This window comes from Medicago sativa, chromosome 2 (assembly GCF_051527215.1).
Source record: "Medicago sativa cultivar Bolivia chromosome 2, Bolivia_mono, whole genome shotgun sequence".
Classification (NCBI taxonomy): domain Eukaryota; kingdom Viridiplantae; phylum Streptophyta; class Magnoliopsida; order Fabales; family Fabaceae; genus Medicago; species Medicago sativa.
The window spans coordinates 55,865,055-55,882,170 of record NC_140750.1 but is presented as its reverse complement, the minus strand read 5'-3'; the positions used below and the strand labels follow the sequence as shown (position 1 = coordinate 55,882,170).

At 33.1% G+C, this 17,116-nt stretch overlaps 1 protein-coding gene across 1 annotated transcript; it reads right to left on the bottom strand.

Moving 5' to 3' along the window:
• Positions 1 to 1,251: 1,251 nt before the first annotated feature.
• Positions 1,252 to 7,693, bottom strand: LOC146949105 (protein PAT1 homolog). The gene is made up of 5 exons (XM_085745206.1): positions 7,343 to 7,693; positions 6,728 to 6,867; positions 6,506 to 6,562; positions 5,205 to 5,268; positions 1,252 to 4,171 (listed from the first exon to the last, which is right to left on the bottom strand). Exons 1-5 carry the CDS (start codon positions 7,425 to 7,427, stop codon positions 2,043 to 2,045), a joined length of 2,475 nt encoding a protein of 824 aa, XP_085601332.1. The 5' UTR covers positions 7,428 to 7,693; the 3' UTR covers positions 1,252 to 2,042.
• Positions 7,694 to 17,116: the final 9,423 nt, after the last annotated feature.

Genomic DNA, 17,116 nt, shown 5'->3' with positions numbered 1-17,116 from the left:
TCCATAACAGGTCCCATATCAGTGCATCTTCGTTGAATCGTGTGTAATTTCCACTAGAAGCCACTTCTTCGATATTATCCATATTTCTTTCTTTTCTTGATTGACATAACTTGCAGTTTTGTCAACAAGTTCTTTTCCATGGAGAAGTCAAATCAACTTTAACTAGATTTTTCTACTAAGAATAATGATTATTGATTGTTCTCCTCTTTCTTTAAAATTTAAAGAATTGATTTTTTTGTCAACCATTAATCCTTGCATTATGGAGTAGCCTATATATATCAATATCAAGTCTTGTAAACATTTTCTTCGTTCTAAAATAACTGATGAGAAAACTGTATGAGCGGGAGAAAGAGAAAAGTCATTTTACTTTTACTTGTATAATGTAAAATTGTATAAACAAGAGAAAAAGATAAGCTATTTTACTAAAGTAATCTTATTATGTATTGGTGTATTCACCTTTACTATAAATGTGAAGTGTAAAATAGTGAATTGAGACTGATGTAAATAACATTAACTAGATGATACAATTGAAGAGGAAAAAAATAATTACTGTTGTAGTAAAAATTGAAATAAATCAGTCATTTTAGAACAATTTCTTTTTAACAAATTGATTGGTTATTTTCGGATTCTGTGGGTCCACGAAGCATTTCTGATAATGGATTCTGATAACCCATGTATATCAATGTGTTGTAATACTGTAATGCAAGTTTAATTTTGATAAAAATCATCTCCAATAAGAAAAACATCTGCACACATACTATAATGGTGTAGTAATAATATGGTCAAATGGACAATGAGGGTCCAGATTCATGTAACTGTTTCGAAAAACTTATAATAATGCCATTAACATTAGAAGTAGGGGCCAATAACAATTACTCCCTCCGTTTCAAAATGAGTGTCGCTTTAGACTTTGACACACATATTAAGAAATGAAATGAAATAATCATTGGATACAACGCTTTTACTAAATTGTCCTTACTTTATTAGAAAAAGACAAACTTAAAGTTGCATTGAAAATTGTGAGAGAGAAAGTTTGAGAGGGTAAAGTTGGAAGAAAAAAATTAAAGTTGTATTGGAAATGTAAAACGACATTCATTTTGAAACAAATTTTTTTGGCTAAAGTGACACTCATTTTGAAACGGAGGGAGTAAGAAATTATTTTACTGTTGGGAGGTGTAGAGGATCAAGGATATGGTGGAAGCTTGAACCAAATTAACTCACCATTCTATAAATGAACTATACGGTCATGAATTTATCATAAACATCTTCAGAACAACATTTTCATTTTGCATTATTTTCAATGATGAGAAAATTCTCTACATTGCCCATAAAACTAAAAGATCACGAAACTGCCAAATTATTTGGCTAAACAAAACCAAGAAAAACCAAAGTAGAGACAACAAAGATAGACCAACAATACTCCAATTGACCAAGAACAAGAGATGGTACAAAACACATCTACCGAAACTGAATAGTGAGGAAGAGAGAATGAAACTGAAACTAAAACCATTAACACCGTGAAACAAGGTTGACAGAACTCATTATAAGGCATGCCAATACCACCTTGTCCAATGGTCAAATTGGCAAACCCCAAAATGCTACTTCAATTTGGACATGTGAAACCTATTAAGGTAGATATTATGGAGTAATAGACAAAACCAATCCTATGCCTGTATGATAATAGTAAAGGAACATTAGGATTAAGCTTAAACCTAACCCTAGACATACTACCCACCACTATTGTTCCCTAGAAACAACAAACTGAGTAACAAAAAGCTCCCCTGTCAAAAGAAAATATAAGACAAGAGGAACAAATCAAGCCAAGTCTATCATAATACACAATGGGCCCGATTGCAAGTTTATAACAATGCTACATTGCATTAACATGAAAGAAGATATGAAGATGCTAAAAAACTTTCAAGGTAGATGCACCTGATACTTCCACATCAAACTGCTCCAAAGTAACAAACACAAGGTTGTTATGAAATTTACTGCCATTCTAATTTGAAAACAGCTCCTTAGATGAATGTCTCATTATCTAATTATCTCATCACTGACTGTGAGTTTGCGTGGTGACCATTACCCCCAGTGTTGCTACTATATCCAACTACAGAGCGCTGAGCAAAATCAAGTAATATTTTTTTCTGGCGATCATCAGTGTGAGGTAGACTTGCACGCAAGAGCTCAACTGGCATTTCCCTACTAATAGCTCGAGCAACATCAGGCCCAATGACCGCCATATTTGATGTCCCTTGAGCAAGGAATGATTGCATGATGCTGTCATATTTATTGACACAATACTTGGTGAGAAGACCAAAGAATTCATCAAATGAAGCCTGCCAAAGTGAACGATTTCTGATGTTATAGTTGCTAGCAGCATGAGGATCAGTTAAAACTTCGGTAGCCCTCTCAAGCACTGATACTAAAATAAGGGAAGTCCCATCTCCAACAGGGCTTCCAAGGGGACGTAGAGGCGGCGGCTCAGCAGAACAAACAACTGAAGCTAGGCAAACACTAAGTGTAACGAGATCCATTTCGCGGACGCACTTCGAAACTACCTTTGCAAGGTTAATTACAGTTTCTGATGCCGCTGGATCAGAGGGAAGAGCACCAAATAAGAATCTTAAATGACGAAAGATGGCCATGCAGACTATTCGCATAAGGTCCCCCCCTGGAAAAAGTAGTTCAAGGTACCTAGCAAGTAGTTTTCGACCTTTGGGAAGAGAAAGTATCCTGAGAAAAACATAGTCATCTTTTGCAGCAAGTTCAACTGTCTGTCCAATCCTTCCGAGTGGATCAACCAATTGAAGCGAGGCTGAAAGTCCTTCCAAAAGACCCTGCCTTTTACGTTTTAAATGATCTCCACCATCTTGAAGCTGCTTATTAAACTGTAGGAAACGATCAATATCATCTACATCAAGAAGAACACAAAGACCATCCTCAATTGTGACCCTTGCTGCCAACATTGGCTCCTGTTCAAGAGGCTTTTCTGAAATGTTTGGCTCAGAACCACCAGCACGTGAGGAATTTGGTGGATCAACTTCCAGCAGAGGACGGGGCCTGCGAATTGATGAGAATGGAACCCTCCCTAGAGCATCAACCTGAAGAAAAGCATGCGGTTCATTAGAAGAAGCCCGCAGAGGGATTTCCCTTATTTGAGCTGGTGAAAAGTGACGCCTCAATTTAGCACCTGAAGATTTTTTCGCAAGACAGCCTTGGTTGTAATAATCATCTACATATGGATCATTTGTATGTGTTGCTGCAAGCTGCAATCTAAATATATTCTCAAGTTCCTCAGTCGTCATATACTTAGACCTAAATCGGGGCCATCCATTATTGAATTTATGGTTACCCATATCAAAACCCTGAGGAGAAAATCGGAGATTCTGTCTACCAATTTGAGCAGATTTTGGCATTTGATCCCTCAGTTCCATCATCCCAAGCATCTGGTCATATTTGTTGATCATGGGTAAACCAGAAGAAATATTGGGATGGGCTCCATTATATAGCCCTGCCTGGCTAACCAATGGATTCTGTATTCGCTGATTAAGAGGGGAACCCATAGGAATTTGGCGCATGTTTCCACTTAAAGGTGGCCCATGGTTTAATCCACCCAACTGTAGTGCAGAATTGGATAAATGAGAACGGTTTTGAGAAGATAGTGTCATCTGAGCTCCTGCAGCATGGTAAGGAATGTTTATGGGGCCTGTATTATGACTTGGAGAAGCCTGCAGAGCTCTACCACCAGGTGGAGGATAGGAAGTAAATGGTGCCAAAGTAGAATCATTAGAAAAATAAAGAAGCTCCTGTTGTTTGTCAGGATATAAAGATGTACTGTACAAAGACTTTGATTCTTCTATGTGTGCAATGTTGGAATGTGGCTGTGATGACCATCGTTTGCCATCCTGTGTTTCAGAATCACGAAAAGGCTGATCAAACCGATTAGGAACTGATTCACTTGAGCCATGTTGGAGGTAGTGTTGTTGTTGCTGCCTTTGCTGCTCAGGATACGAAGAAGTTCTATACAAGGAGTTTGATTCTTGTAAAGGGGCAAAAGAAGAATAAGGCTGTGATGACAGTCTTCTGCCATCCAGAGAACCTTCACTATCACAAGGATTCTGGTCAAACCAGTTAAGATTATCATTCCTCTGTGTCCATTCAGCTGTAGAATCTGAGTATATTAAAATAATATAATAATTCAGTCAAGTGAAAAAAATTGCAAACAGTAAAAAAGGAGGAATGCTGGAATAGAGCTGCTAAAATGCAAAGAATACAGTAACTGTGAACACAAAAACACGACACCTCAAATTAATTCATCAAACTTCAGAAGTGGATAATACAGACACAATAGACAACCCATTGTCATAAAATTGCAGCCATGGCATGGGGGAATTCCATTCACCTGCATAAACTATGCACGGCGTTCCAGGTTCTTATGGCGGGCCATGTTAGCCTCTTGGGTAAAAAAAAACATAAAATGCTGTACCAACCCCTTAGTATCAGTCTGTATGCTGCATTCTTCATCGCTCTCTGCTCTCCACCTCCTATCATTGGCAATTGTCATATGCCCTTTCTTCATTAGAGACCTACTCAGACAACCTCTATTTCCTAGCAAGCTTTCCTTTCCAGTGAACAATCTTTTTCTTTTAATTTTTATCTATATTTGTTTTGCATCCACTTCTCTTTCTCTCCAATTTTTTCCATTCTATTATGTCCTCCTAACTTCTCTTTTTTTTATCATCTAAAGAAGGGTGCAAGCTTCAATTCTGCCCTTCGAAAAGGAACATCCGCTCTAACTATTCACTTTTTCCCTTTTCTACTATATTCCTTTATATCTCCTCACTTTTGCTATCACCTTCTTTCCTTTTGGTCATTACTTGTTACTTCCATATCTCAAGTTCAAACATATTAGTTTCCCTATTTATTCTCTGCAGTTTTTTGGTATATCTGTTTGAGAGAGAGAGAGAGAGAGAGAGAGTGTGTGTAATTTTTATCTTTCCTATAAACACCACATTCCACTATATCCCACAACGCCGTCTTCCAAATTTATGAAGTAATTGAGAAAATGTATCCCTTTTAAAAGCATTAATCCATAATACAAACTGCTAGATTATATTAAATAATCAAGTAAAATTCAGAAAGGGAACATTGTTTTGATAAAATGAAAATGAAAATAGGTGAAATATTGCATTTGTTATACTCACTTTCTCTTGATCCCCGTTCACCAAAAATTGCTGTGTTTTGCGGTCCAATCTCAACCTTGTTCAACTGAAATTAATAGGAAAAAAAATATTGATCCACATATTCGTATAAATAGGGAAAAAATTTCACACAATTATCAAAATAAAAGATGTTACATAAAACCGAACATTCAAAGAGCATAGAGAGATAGAGAGGTAGAGAGAGAGCAAAGAATTAGCTACTGTATTTGCGACAGAACAATTTGGTTTAGTTGATGACAAAAACATTGAAATAAGCCTGAAATACAACAGGAAGAATCAAATAGAAGTGACCTTCAATTTGAACTAGCTTTTCCACTTTTCACTAACTTTCTTTTTTTCTCTTTTCATTACAGAAGAAATTATGAAAGAGATTGCCGATATATTATCATAAATAATGACATCAATTATGGAAATAACCAATGCTAAAAATAAAACAGGAAAAATAGCACGCTGCAACAGGAAAAAAATGGTATTAAGAACCACCATTATTGCCATTTCAAAACCAAGATCACTGTTAATAACAGAAATAGAAGATAACATTGTGGGCAAACAACAGAAGTCACGTAGCAGTTGAAATATCAATTATATAAAAGGGTATGCTGCGTACAAAAAACAAATTGCGTAACTTTTATAAAAAAAATGAAAAAAACGAACAGTGAATTGAGAGGATTAAAAGTAGATCGTGTGAATTAAATGGATTATCGTCCTCAGTGGAGATGGAGAACAACATGTTGAGAGGCAATGCAGGTGGAGCACAGTTTACATATCAGAGAGATTTACGTATTAGGTTGATTATAGGAGTAAGAAAACACTAAATCTTCAGTTTTTTATTCTAAAATTAGGTCACATGAAACTCACATGGTGCCTCTTCAGTTATCTATTTTTGACAACCTCCATGGGCAATTTGTGAAGGAATGCCCACAATGGCAAGTTTATATGGCGGAATTTGGCCTTCCACCGTCGACAACACTGACTTTGATCTCAATAACTGAATATTAACTCGTATAATTGAATCATTACACGACAAAAACATTAATTTTCCAGAACGTATAATAATTTTAATTTTAAATAAAATTCAAATTTTACATACATAATTTATTAATTTTTAAACTAAAGCATGCAAACTAAGATACTGCCATCATCGCAATACCTGGTCGTGTATCAATAAAATAAAATCTAAAACATTCAAGAGAGCATTATATATCATAATTTAGTAGATTATCTTATTTACAAAGTCCAAAGCATTCAAGAGAGCATGACATATCATTATCTTACAGCCTCACCTTCCAAAAATCGGTGCTGAGATCATCAATATCAGAAAGAGATTTAACATCCTCAACCTTCAAATGAAATAATAAAAAAGATAGTGAATACAAAATTCTATCATTGTTTTCATAACATTCAACTGACTGGTAAAAGTGGATAAAATGATTACATTTCAAAAAAATCTACAGATAGTTTAAAATGAAAAGAAAAACCAAGTGGTCAGAACAGTGAAAATTAACCTCTTCTCTATTAAGAAGGAACTCCTCTTCATTAGACTCTGGCAAACCGTCATCATCGTCTAACCCTCCCAACTCAACTTCTTCTACACAAGCATCTTGACCGAAAAATGCATACTGTGTCGCATCAAAAACTGCCCCTTCTGCAAAAATAAAGAAAAACTTCGGTCAAAAACCTAAAACCAATCTCTTAAAACTATTTTACATAAAAAAAAAATGCATGTCGCAGTATCTGTGTCGTGTCCTGTGTTCGTATATGTGTCTTCGCTTCATAGGTAGCAACTCTTACACTAAAAAGGAGAACAAATTAATGCAAAATAACCTAATACTGAATCAACAACTACAGTAAATCATAAATGAAACACTATTTTCATCAACTCAAACCGCCAAAAATATCGAAAAAATCACAAAAAATTAAAATCAAATACAAAGTAATAATCAACAAGAAAAATTTCAAATTTCAAAAAATTTACAATATTCGACAAAACTATCAACTATAGCTAATGATTATACTAAGATGAATTAACGAAATCAGTAGATAAAACATAATAACAGATCTAAATAAACAAAAAATGAATGAAAGAACACATAATTAAACAAGAACATAAAGAATTGAACCTTTAGGAATATCCCCCGCCGCTAATTGACGAAGATCTAGACCCTTAACATCATCCCCGCCACCAAATCCATCCATACCCACCATAAAAAACGCAAAACCCTAGAATCGCTTCAAAAGAGAAAAACGAAAACGGTTGAAGAAAATTGAAACAGTGTTTATTTTTGTTTATTTTTTTGTTAAGAGTGATTAGGGTGATAACGAAGAAGAAAAATGAAGATTTGTGATTAATAATTGAGTATTAGTAAATTGGATTTGGATCGGGGAGAAATGGAAGGGAAAGATGTATTTATTTGAGAAGTTTGGAAGAACCCTAAAATGAGAACGACTCCGAGATTATTTTTTTTGTAGTTGTAGATAAATCTAGATAGATATATATAAATAAATATGTGTGTTTCTCTATTTTAAAATTTCATTCATCATGTAAGTTTTTTTGTTTTTCTTTTTTGGTACAAATTATGTATGTTATTTTATTTTATTTTTTATTCTACACTACCCAAAAAAAAAACTTTTTATTCTTTCAAATTAATATATCAATGACAATTTTCACATTTTTGTCGGTTTAGCTATGATTTGAAGACGGTGATAATATAGGTTTACATAGTAATATGATGATGGGTTCTTATTAAATAAGGATGTATGTAAAAAACTATTTTGCATCATTGGTGAATCTTCATGAAACTCGTTTTAAAAGGAAAATTATAAAAGATGGTCGTTTATGCGTGTAAATTTAAACTTAATGATGTGGCCCTAAGAGGCTCAACCCAAATAAAGGTTGGGTCATGCAATTTAGATCTGCACTACAAAAATGAAATAGGTCTGAGTGTCTAACACGGTATAAGAAGCTTGTGTTTGGCCTAGCGTTTTCCTAGACGTTGTCGTGCGTTTTCCTTAACGCTACAATTAGAAGCTTCAGCAAATCATGTTCATTTATGTTTTGGGACGCGAGATCAGCTTCAGCACCGCAAATCCAAACACGTTCAAAATCTGATGTGGAAACACGAACCAAATAGGTTGTCGTGGTAAGGAAGCAACTTGTGACGATGTCCCCAAAGATAACCACATAATGATATGACGATAAAGGAAGGTTAAACAAGTCCTCATTGTTCGACAAATCGGGGAACTTGTTTGACATAGAAAGACACGTAACATTATTCTAATATAACCTCAATGCTTGCTTGAGTAACGGTAGCAACGAGCAGGAGCACGTGGGAGCTCATATACATTATAAATTGAGGGATTCACCCCAAATGTATGATCGTCCATTCTTAACCTCGCCTATAACCTGCTCACGCGTGCTTCTTTACTTTGACACAAGAGTGTCTTTTCTCGTACACCCCACCGCCGCCACCATTTAGAGAATGAGCGTATAAGAAGAATTGGTGGAGATCGTAGCACAAGACATGCAGTTTAAATCACCAATCAACGTGATCATTTATATTTTACAAAGGAACATTGGTGCCCATTTTGGGGCACGAGAAAAGGTACCTAAACCTCAATATCTCATTAGCATGGAGGTCACCAAGAGTCGAGCTCCCTCAAAACCATCTCAAGAAGAACAAGTTTCCAGAATTACAACTCTGATGTCCACAATGGAGGTCCTGAGAGATAAAATTCATCGTCGCTACGGAGGTGCGTCGAAGCAGATGAAGGTTCCATATGACAACATTCATCGTCGTCAAGTAGATGCACTAATGAAGGTGAAGAGTCAAGATATCAAAATTCTTCGTAAGATGTTACGACAAAGATCAACCACCAAAAAATACCATAGCCTAGATGGATGCACATATACAGAGACACAAAATGAAAGAAACATTAATAGAAGAGAACAACTATAGTCACCGAGATAACTCGCCTTATAGGGACAATGCCAACAATGTTGCCAAACCAAATTCAAAAAGTGAGGTGTCGTTTGAGGATGACCTTCACGAAAGAAATCAAAGGATGACATGACGCATCCGTCCTATATAGATGAAATCAATAACGAATTAATACCAATGTGAATATGATTAACAACCATAGAAGATTATGACACAAATTTAATTCCACGGGAACACCTAACGTCGTTCAATACTCGATTAGCACTCTAGTAAGAGTATGATGCCATAATTGCACAGTCTTCTCGTGTACCTTGAAGAAAGTTTCACTCCAATAGTTCTTAAAAATCCCAGAGAAATCAATCATGACATGGAAACAACTATATGAATATCCATGTACATGATTACAACCAGCTAAATAACCCACAAGAGTTTGTTTGCATGGTCTGCTTAAGATAAAGGTTAAATAAATCACTTTACTAGATCATGGATCACTTCAACGACAATACAACACATGTCAAAAACTTGAATTCAGTGGTGGTGTTACACACAACAATAGCAGGTATGAAATTGAGGTCGTTTCTTGATTCACTAGTGAGAAGGCCTTCAAAACTTTGGGCGAGCTCAAGAGGTGGGGAATTGGATACATTGATATGAAAAAGCCTTTGCAGCCATAAGATGATATTAGAATAGGTCTTTTCGACATGATTGAGATTAGGGGTGAATCATAAATTGGGGTCACGATGACCGAGGAAAACATATAAAGGATTAGTTCACCAACTTTACCCCTTTGATAGAAAGACGTGGGAAGATTTTTAGAAAAAAGTATGCTCCCAACTTGATCAACAAGTCTTGACATAGATAATTAAAAACTAATGAGGATAGGAGGACATGTTGTGAGTATAATATAGTACATGGTCATTTCACTGATGATCAATATGGTTTGATATGAAAAATCTATTTAAAGAATGTCATTTCCAAAAGTATGCGGAGAAAAAGAGTTGGCATAGAGACTCAAACAAGTCATGATCGTGGAGGAAGAGTTCAAGGTTACTAGAACCTCACATGAAAGTGCAAGGTGTCGACAAGAGATGTATCGAATATAAAAGATTAAAAATTATAAGTAATACCTCCATCAAGAGACATCAAACTAATTATCAAATTGGTTCATATACAATATTTACTATTTATATTTTGATGATACCAATATAAAAGAATATTTGTCCATTGACTGGTTGTCTGAATGTGCATATTAGATTTGCGCAAAAAGGTAAAGCCTAAATTAGAGTCTATGTCATTGACTATCTACTATAATAACATAAATAGTCGGCACTTAGATAATAGTTATCTAAGTGTTGATTATCAGAAGCAACACAAACAACATTATTAATCAACGAACGATTATCTAGGTTTGATAGAGTAAGTTATAGCATAAAACGAGTACATCTAATCAAATCAAGTGTGCTAAGGTCTAAGCCATATATTTACATTGGTTCTACAAAACATGTCGGGTGATAACATCCTCCAGTGGTTCATTGTCTAGTAAACATATGAATCACTTATATGGTGAAAACATGATCAACTTTGAATCAATATTCAGGTCATTCACAATCTAGTAACAAAGTGGAGCATATGATAAAGATCAAAGTAATGGAGAACATATATTCGAACAATATCATTTAACAAAACTAGATCAATAACTTCATAACCAAACAATCATATAGTATCAACACGATACATAATGATTGATAAAGCGAACCAAAGTGCATGATCCTCATCAAGTACAAGAACTATTACCAATATTATTGTCCTTCTTTAACTTCTTTAGACAGTTTATTATACAACGTGTAAATATATGTGACATGATCAACCCTAATACATATGATATATGGAATCTCAAACAACTCCTTGTACGAAACATTTTGAGTTAATTGTGCTACTTGTTAGATTTTTGAATGCTTATAATTTGTTATAGTAACTTGAAAACGACTGAGTATTCGAAAATTGATTTTCGTGGGAAATCACTTATGTTTGCAAAGATTGATTTCATCAAGTTGCACTATACAATGTTATTTTTACTTAAAAAAATATTTTTCTGTTACAAAAATCAATGTTATTAGTCGGTTAGAAAAAGGTATGTTACAATATTTTTGAAATTTAAGTTTGAAACTCAATCTTTTGAGAAAATAAAAACCAACCTATAAAAAGGAACTCAAAACAAAATTTGTCCACTTGAATTTAGCTAAAAATCAAAAACTTGAGTCGAAATTCTAAAAATTTCAAATAACAATAATTGTTAGATATCAACTGAATTTAAATTTATTTGTTGTTGTGGAACACCTAATTCAAAAACGTCAATGTTTTTACTCATCAATCATAATCAACCTTTGATTGATAAAATTTGTGATATGGATTTGTTGCTTGTAAATTTACTCAAACCTACTTCTCTTCTTGCTTTTAATTCTACGAAATTTCTTTGAAAATCGGATTTTGGAAAGTTGTATCTGTTCTATCAAATTTATGTGAAAGTAAATCATCAGTTAATTTGAATATTATATTTGCCGACGTTTAGAATTATTTAAAATTATAGGTAAATATGTTTGTGGCTTTCAAATTATAAGAAATTAGGTTAATCTTTTAACAACGATATAACAAACAACAAGTATAATATAAATTTTTATTTTTTTCCAATTAAACCTTATCTTTTTTCAATAACACAAAAAATATAGCATTTTATAGGTATATAATTTCATAAGTAAAACATGCTAAAAAGAAAAGAAAAGAAGAGAGAGAGAGAGAGAGAGAGAGAGAGAGAGAGAGAGAGAGAGAGAGAGTCAATTCTATTACATGTCTTTGTGAAAGTTATTCCATTTTTTTAGATAGAGTTAAGAACACGAAATTTGAAAGATTTAATTGGTGGATTATTTGTGCACTCTTCTGCACATAATTTGATAGTAATCGAACTGGAAAGTTAATCCCTCGAGAATGATACGTGCATTTGTGTTGGGAAGTAAAAATGAAAAAATTTAGCAATTTATCTTGCCACAAATTTACACGTAAACAAAATATAAACTTTAACTATTGCTAAGGTTACAATAATTAATTAGATACCACGTCATATTCTTTATGTCATCAGGGCAATGCATTATTGTCCAAAAAAAGTATGGTCGAATTAGAAGAGAAAAAGAAAAAAGTTACCAACTCCATTTTGATATCTTGAAAGCTTCGGATGTGGTGATAAAGTTGTGGGGAATCTTATTGGAAGTTGAGTCTCCATTGAGCGACATAATCTACAAATTCTACTTTAAATGGAAAGTATAACATCCTATTCATAAAACAACAAACAACAGTTCTTTACTCTATTTTTCTCAAAAACTTATGATTTTTTTGACTGATGGGGTGTATATATAAGGGTATGTGTGAAAACTGAAAACTTACGGTGTTTAGTTTTTGTTGTAACAACCTTACTTATTCGTGTAGCAAAATTGATTTGAAATAGTTGAAATAAAATATCTCTTGATTCACGTAACAAAAGGTATTGGAGCTAAAAGTTGGCCGTATTCTAATGATTCAACGGGGAAGTGCCAAAGTAACTCTTTCGGATGCATGTAGTATTAGAGCACACTCATCAAATGATGAAACAAGTTAGAAATTGGTTGTTAATAAATTAGATATTATTGTGTTTGCATTTTTCATTCCTTTATATTTTTTTCAACAACATTTTTGGACAAAATATCATATTTTTTATGACCACACCATGATATTTTTAATTTTAGAAGTTTAAATATAGAAAATGTGTTTATAGATATATTAATTGCTTGATTTTTTTGAAAGAATATTAATTGTTAGATGTTAGTGTTAATATGTTATTTGATGTGTTTAATGTACGCAATTCGTGTTAATTGTGTTATGTTTGATGTTTAATTGATTGTTATGTGAATTGTAATGATTGTTGTATGATTCTACAATGATTTAAGTCTTTTATGAGTACCTAAACCGATTTTAAGGCTAGAGAAATTAATTTTAAGATTAAAGAATAGGAAATTGTTTAAACACTAGCAACAATAGTGAAAGTTGGATAGAGTAAACACCTTAGTAAGAGCTAGTGTTGGTATGACTTAAAAGTGTCCCACATTAGAGAGTCATACTACCTAGTAAGTGGATTTAAAATTTAATGGATAGAATTTTGTAAGGACAACATAGGATATGATACATCTTTGTTGGTTTCCTCCCTTTGAGGATGTTTCAGATTTTTTTTTCTTATGCGTACACAAATTTAACAATTTGTGTACCTTAAAAGCCACCCTAAATTCCTATATTTTTTTAAAAAAAAGAAAAGAAAATTGGACATGTTTCTAAATTGTTTCATAAGGTTTAGTCGGTCTCCTTTGGTTTATATGTATGTAGATCAGTATAACATCATTTGGATTGCATCATTTGGTTTCACTTGATCATGCGGGTATATGCTTTCAAAGTTATTTCAAAAATTAATTATGAACCATTTAAGAGCATTCACTTAATAGTCTAAGCTTTTGAGAGATCTGGTCATGGAGACAATTGCACTTTTACAACATAAAATCACTTTTATCATCTGATATTGTTTTGTTCCAGGTCTCAAGTTTGCACAATGAGGATTTTGTGTTGGAATATTAGGGGTGTAAGAAAACCAGGAAGAAACATAATCTTAAAAACACTTTTATCGCAAACTGAAGCAGTGATATTTGGTTTATCGCAAACTGAAGCAGTGCTATTTGGTTTGATTGAAACCTACTAAAACACTTTTATCGCAAACTGAAGCAGTGATATTTGGTTTATCGCAAACTGAAGCAGTGCTATTTGGTTTGATTGAAACCTACTAAAATCAATTTGTATAACCTTCAAATTGATTTTTTCAAGTTCATTTTCTATATTTCATATTCTTCAACATAAAAATTAATTTATCTAACCCTAAAATCGATTTAGGTACTAATAAACGACTTAAGTCACTATAGAATCATACAACAATCATTACAATTCACATAACAACCAATTAAACATCAAACATAACACAATTATCACAAAATGCGTACATTAAACACCAAATAACACATTAACACTAACATCAAACAATTATCATCCAAACAGCACCTAAACGTCGGCAAACATAATATTCAAATTGATGACATATCATTAGAGATGGTCTAACGTATAACAATTAGCCTAATTCATTGTTCCCATAATTGTGCAAACCCTACTTAATGACTATGAAACCCAAAGATCATGAGACATCTTTATTTATTATACTTACCATCATCCATTATATTCCTTATTAAACCCTTTCGTAACTTAACTAACGATTTATTTTCACGTAAATTTGGTAGACTGGATACAACTTTCTCAAGTCTAGTTCTCAAAGAAAGTTCGTAGAATTAAAAGTAAAAAAATCTCGGTTTAAGTAAATTTACGTGAAACAATGTCTTCGTTAACTTACCTTAAAAATCAAATTCTACAAAACTCATGGAATTTTCGAACTTTTCACGTGAAAATTATTTTTGTAAACCTAAAAATTGATTTTCTAAAATCCAATGTCTTCGTTAATTTTTAAACCTCCATTAAACTAGGTTTTACTACTTAATCGGTGTATAAATAACATTATAACCTATAATCTAAGTTTAAATCATTGCTTAAGTATTCCTCTAATTTTTTCTCATCAGAAATTAATTTTCTAAACTATTTTTTAGAAATATTTAAGTTCATACTAAAATCAATTTCTATAACATTAAATCGAATCTTCCAAGTTCATTTTCTATATTTTTGTTGTTTTTCGAGTTCAAAAAAGTACCTTTAAAAAATTCGAAATTACCATCGAAGATATTACTGGGTTGAGTCATGACCAAGTCACTTTCTTTAAGACGTTTCGTGGCAGTAGACGAGTTTGTGCAAGGTAGACTAACAACCGCGTCGCCTCCAGGATAAAACAGCCAAGTTCACTTGTTCGATTACGTACTGCACCGTAAGTAATCGTTCTAGAAATAACACCATCAAATATGATTTAATCAATCGTTCGATTAAACCACTCTATACGGTACATAGACCACTCGAAACTGATGGGAGAGTAGAAATGATGATTGTCCCTCAGAAGACCATGAAGTGAGATACATGTATACTTTTGTTGTATACTTTTGCTTACCACTTTTTTAACTTTAAAACCATTCATTTTACCTTTACTTTGATACTGATATTCCTTTTATGTCTCAAAAATGTTAGAAAATATACGATTTGGTTACTGAACATTTTTTTGCTTGCGTTTCAAGCCGCCCTACTGAAGTTGTAGAAACAAAACTGCATGTTGATATTGATGCAATAAAATTTTTGGCCTTTGGGAGAAATATCACCGAGGTACGATGTTTCAGTTATACGTAACTTTTAGTGGTGTCTTTCACTAGCTACAAACTCACATATGTTTAGAAGCTATTTGGGAGAAATTTCTGTTACATTTTTTTACTAAATTTCACAATTCATTATGACAGAAACGCTTTTTAGAAGTCTATGATTGTTGGGAATCTCCAGAGGTTCCAACATTTACAATCAACAAACAGGTGTATTTTTAATTATCACACTGATTTTGTATTCATTATTCAGTTGTTTACAAAAATTATCATAACAATTTTCTTATGTGAGATTCAGTGTCTCATTTTGTGCCTATTAGAGGTTACTAAATAAGAATTCATAAGCGAGCGTGAGCTATTGATTTTAGATTGTTGTCAACAACTTTGAGCACGTTCAAGTTAGCCAAACATACCTTAGTGAATCGGAACTGTTGAGTTCTATGAGCACGGTAAAAATAATATTAAATTTTGCACATTGAATCATAACCATTTCTTGCAACCAAGTCTCCTATTTTTTAATTAATTACAATTGTACAGGGCGCATCGGAACTGCATCAACAATGCATTTTCATATAGCCAATATGATTGTTGAAGGTTATGTTAAACAGAATTAGGAAATGTTGTTTAAACCGACAAAACTGGTAAGCTCATACTGTCTGTCGACTTTATGTTTGTGGTGTTGTGAGAATAAGATTAATGGCTCATTATATGAATAATTCTCATCAATAAGATTGATATAATGTATTTTTACTACTGATCCTGGGTTTGATATCATTTTAGGGTGAAACTCTTTGTTGGATATGAGAGCATGTATGTAAATCAAACGTCTCTGTTCATCTAAGTGTGTTTAGATTTTAAAAACTTTGTGATAATTGAATTTTGAAAATATTAAACGTGGACGTGGTTCATAATGAGATTTTGCATTTCGGGTTGAAAGATTTGTGGTCCATTAAAATCAACAAAACCATTCAAGGCTATGTAGAACTAGTTAGGAAAGAAAGTCAGAAACATTAAGTTTTGGGTTCGTTCGCAGATGATATGAGCGATTTGTACAAACAGGCTGATGCGAAAAATATAATTTGTTACAAACCATGTTGTCACAGTTTTCGAAGTAAGTACGCAAATACATGGATTCTTACAACGTTCTATATTGACATTTTAAATGCTTAAGTTGTTACATGATCTCTTTCAATTTATGCATGTGATTCAGAATTAAAGATGAAACAAACAACTAAGTAGAACTTTTTGTTATATAAACATTGATGGATGGATCTTTACCCGCTTTTGCAGGTTCGACAGTTTCAACCCGCTTCATAATGACTTTGTTCGACAATGTTATTGTCACAATTATCCAATTATTTTAAGGATGTGAGATGTATATATTAGAGTATTTTTTGTGATTTTATAGGGAATGAAGTTAGAGAATTTTGATTAAAGCTTAATCGTAATATTTATATTTTGTTTGAAATCTTTTATTTGATTAAAGCTTATATTATTGTCATTTATCAGGACGACGAATTTATGGTTCAATGTGTCGATAAACAGGTATTTTTATTTTTTTATCTTTTTTTTTCCTTCAGTTAGTGATTAC

Bases quoted from the DNA above. Each gene is read 5' to 3' on its own strand.
- LOC146949105 (XM_085745206.1), bottom strand. From the start codon at position 7,427: ATGGTGGGTATGGATGGATTTGGTGGCGGGGATGATGTTAAGGGTCTA. The intron at 6,563-6,727 runs GTTAATTTTCAC...TTTCATTTGAAG, and splicing joins TCCTTCTTAATAGAGAAGAG to GTTGAGGATGTTAAATCTCT. The intron at 5,269-6,505 runs GTGAGGCTGTAA...TATTAATTTCAG, and splicing joins TCAGCACCGATTTTTGGAAG to TTGAACAAGGTTGAGATTGG.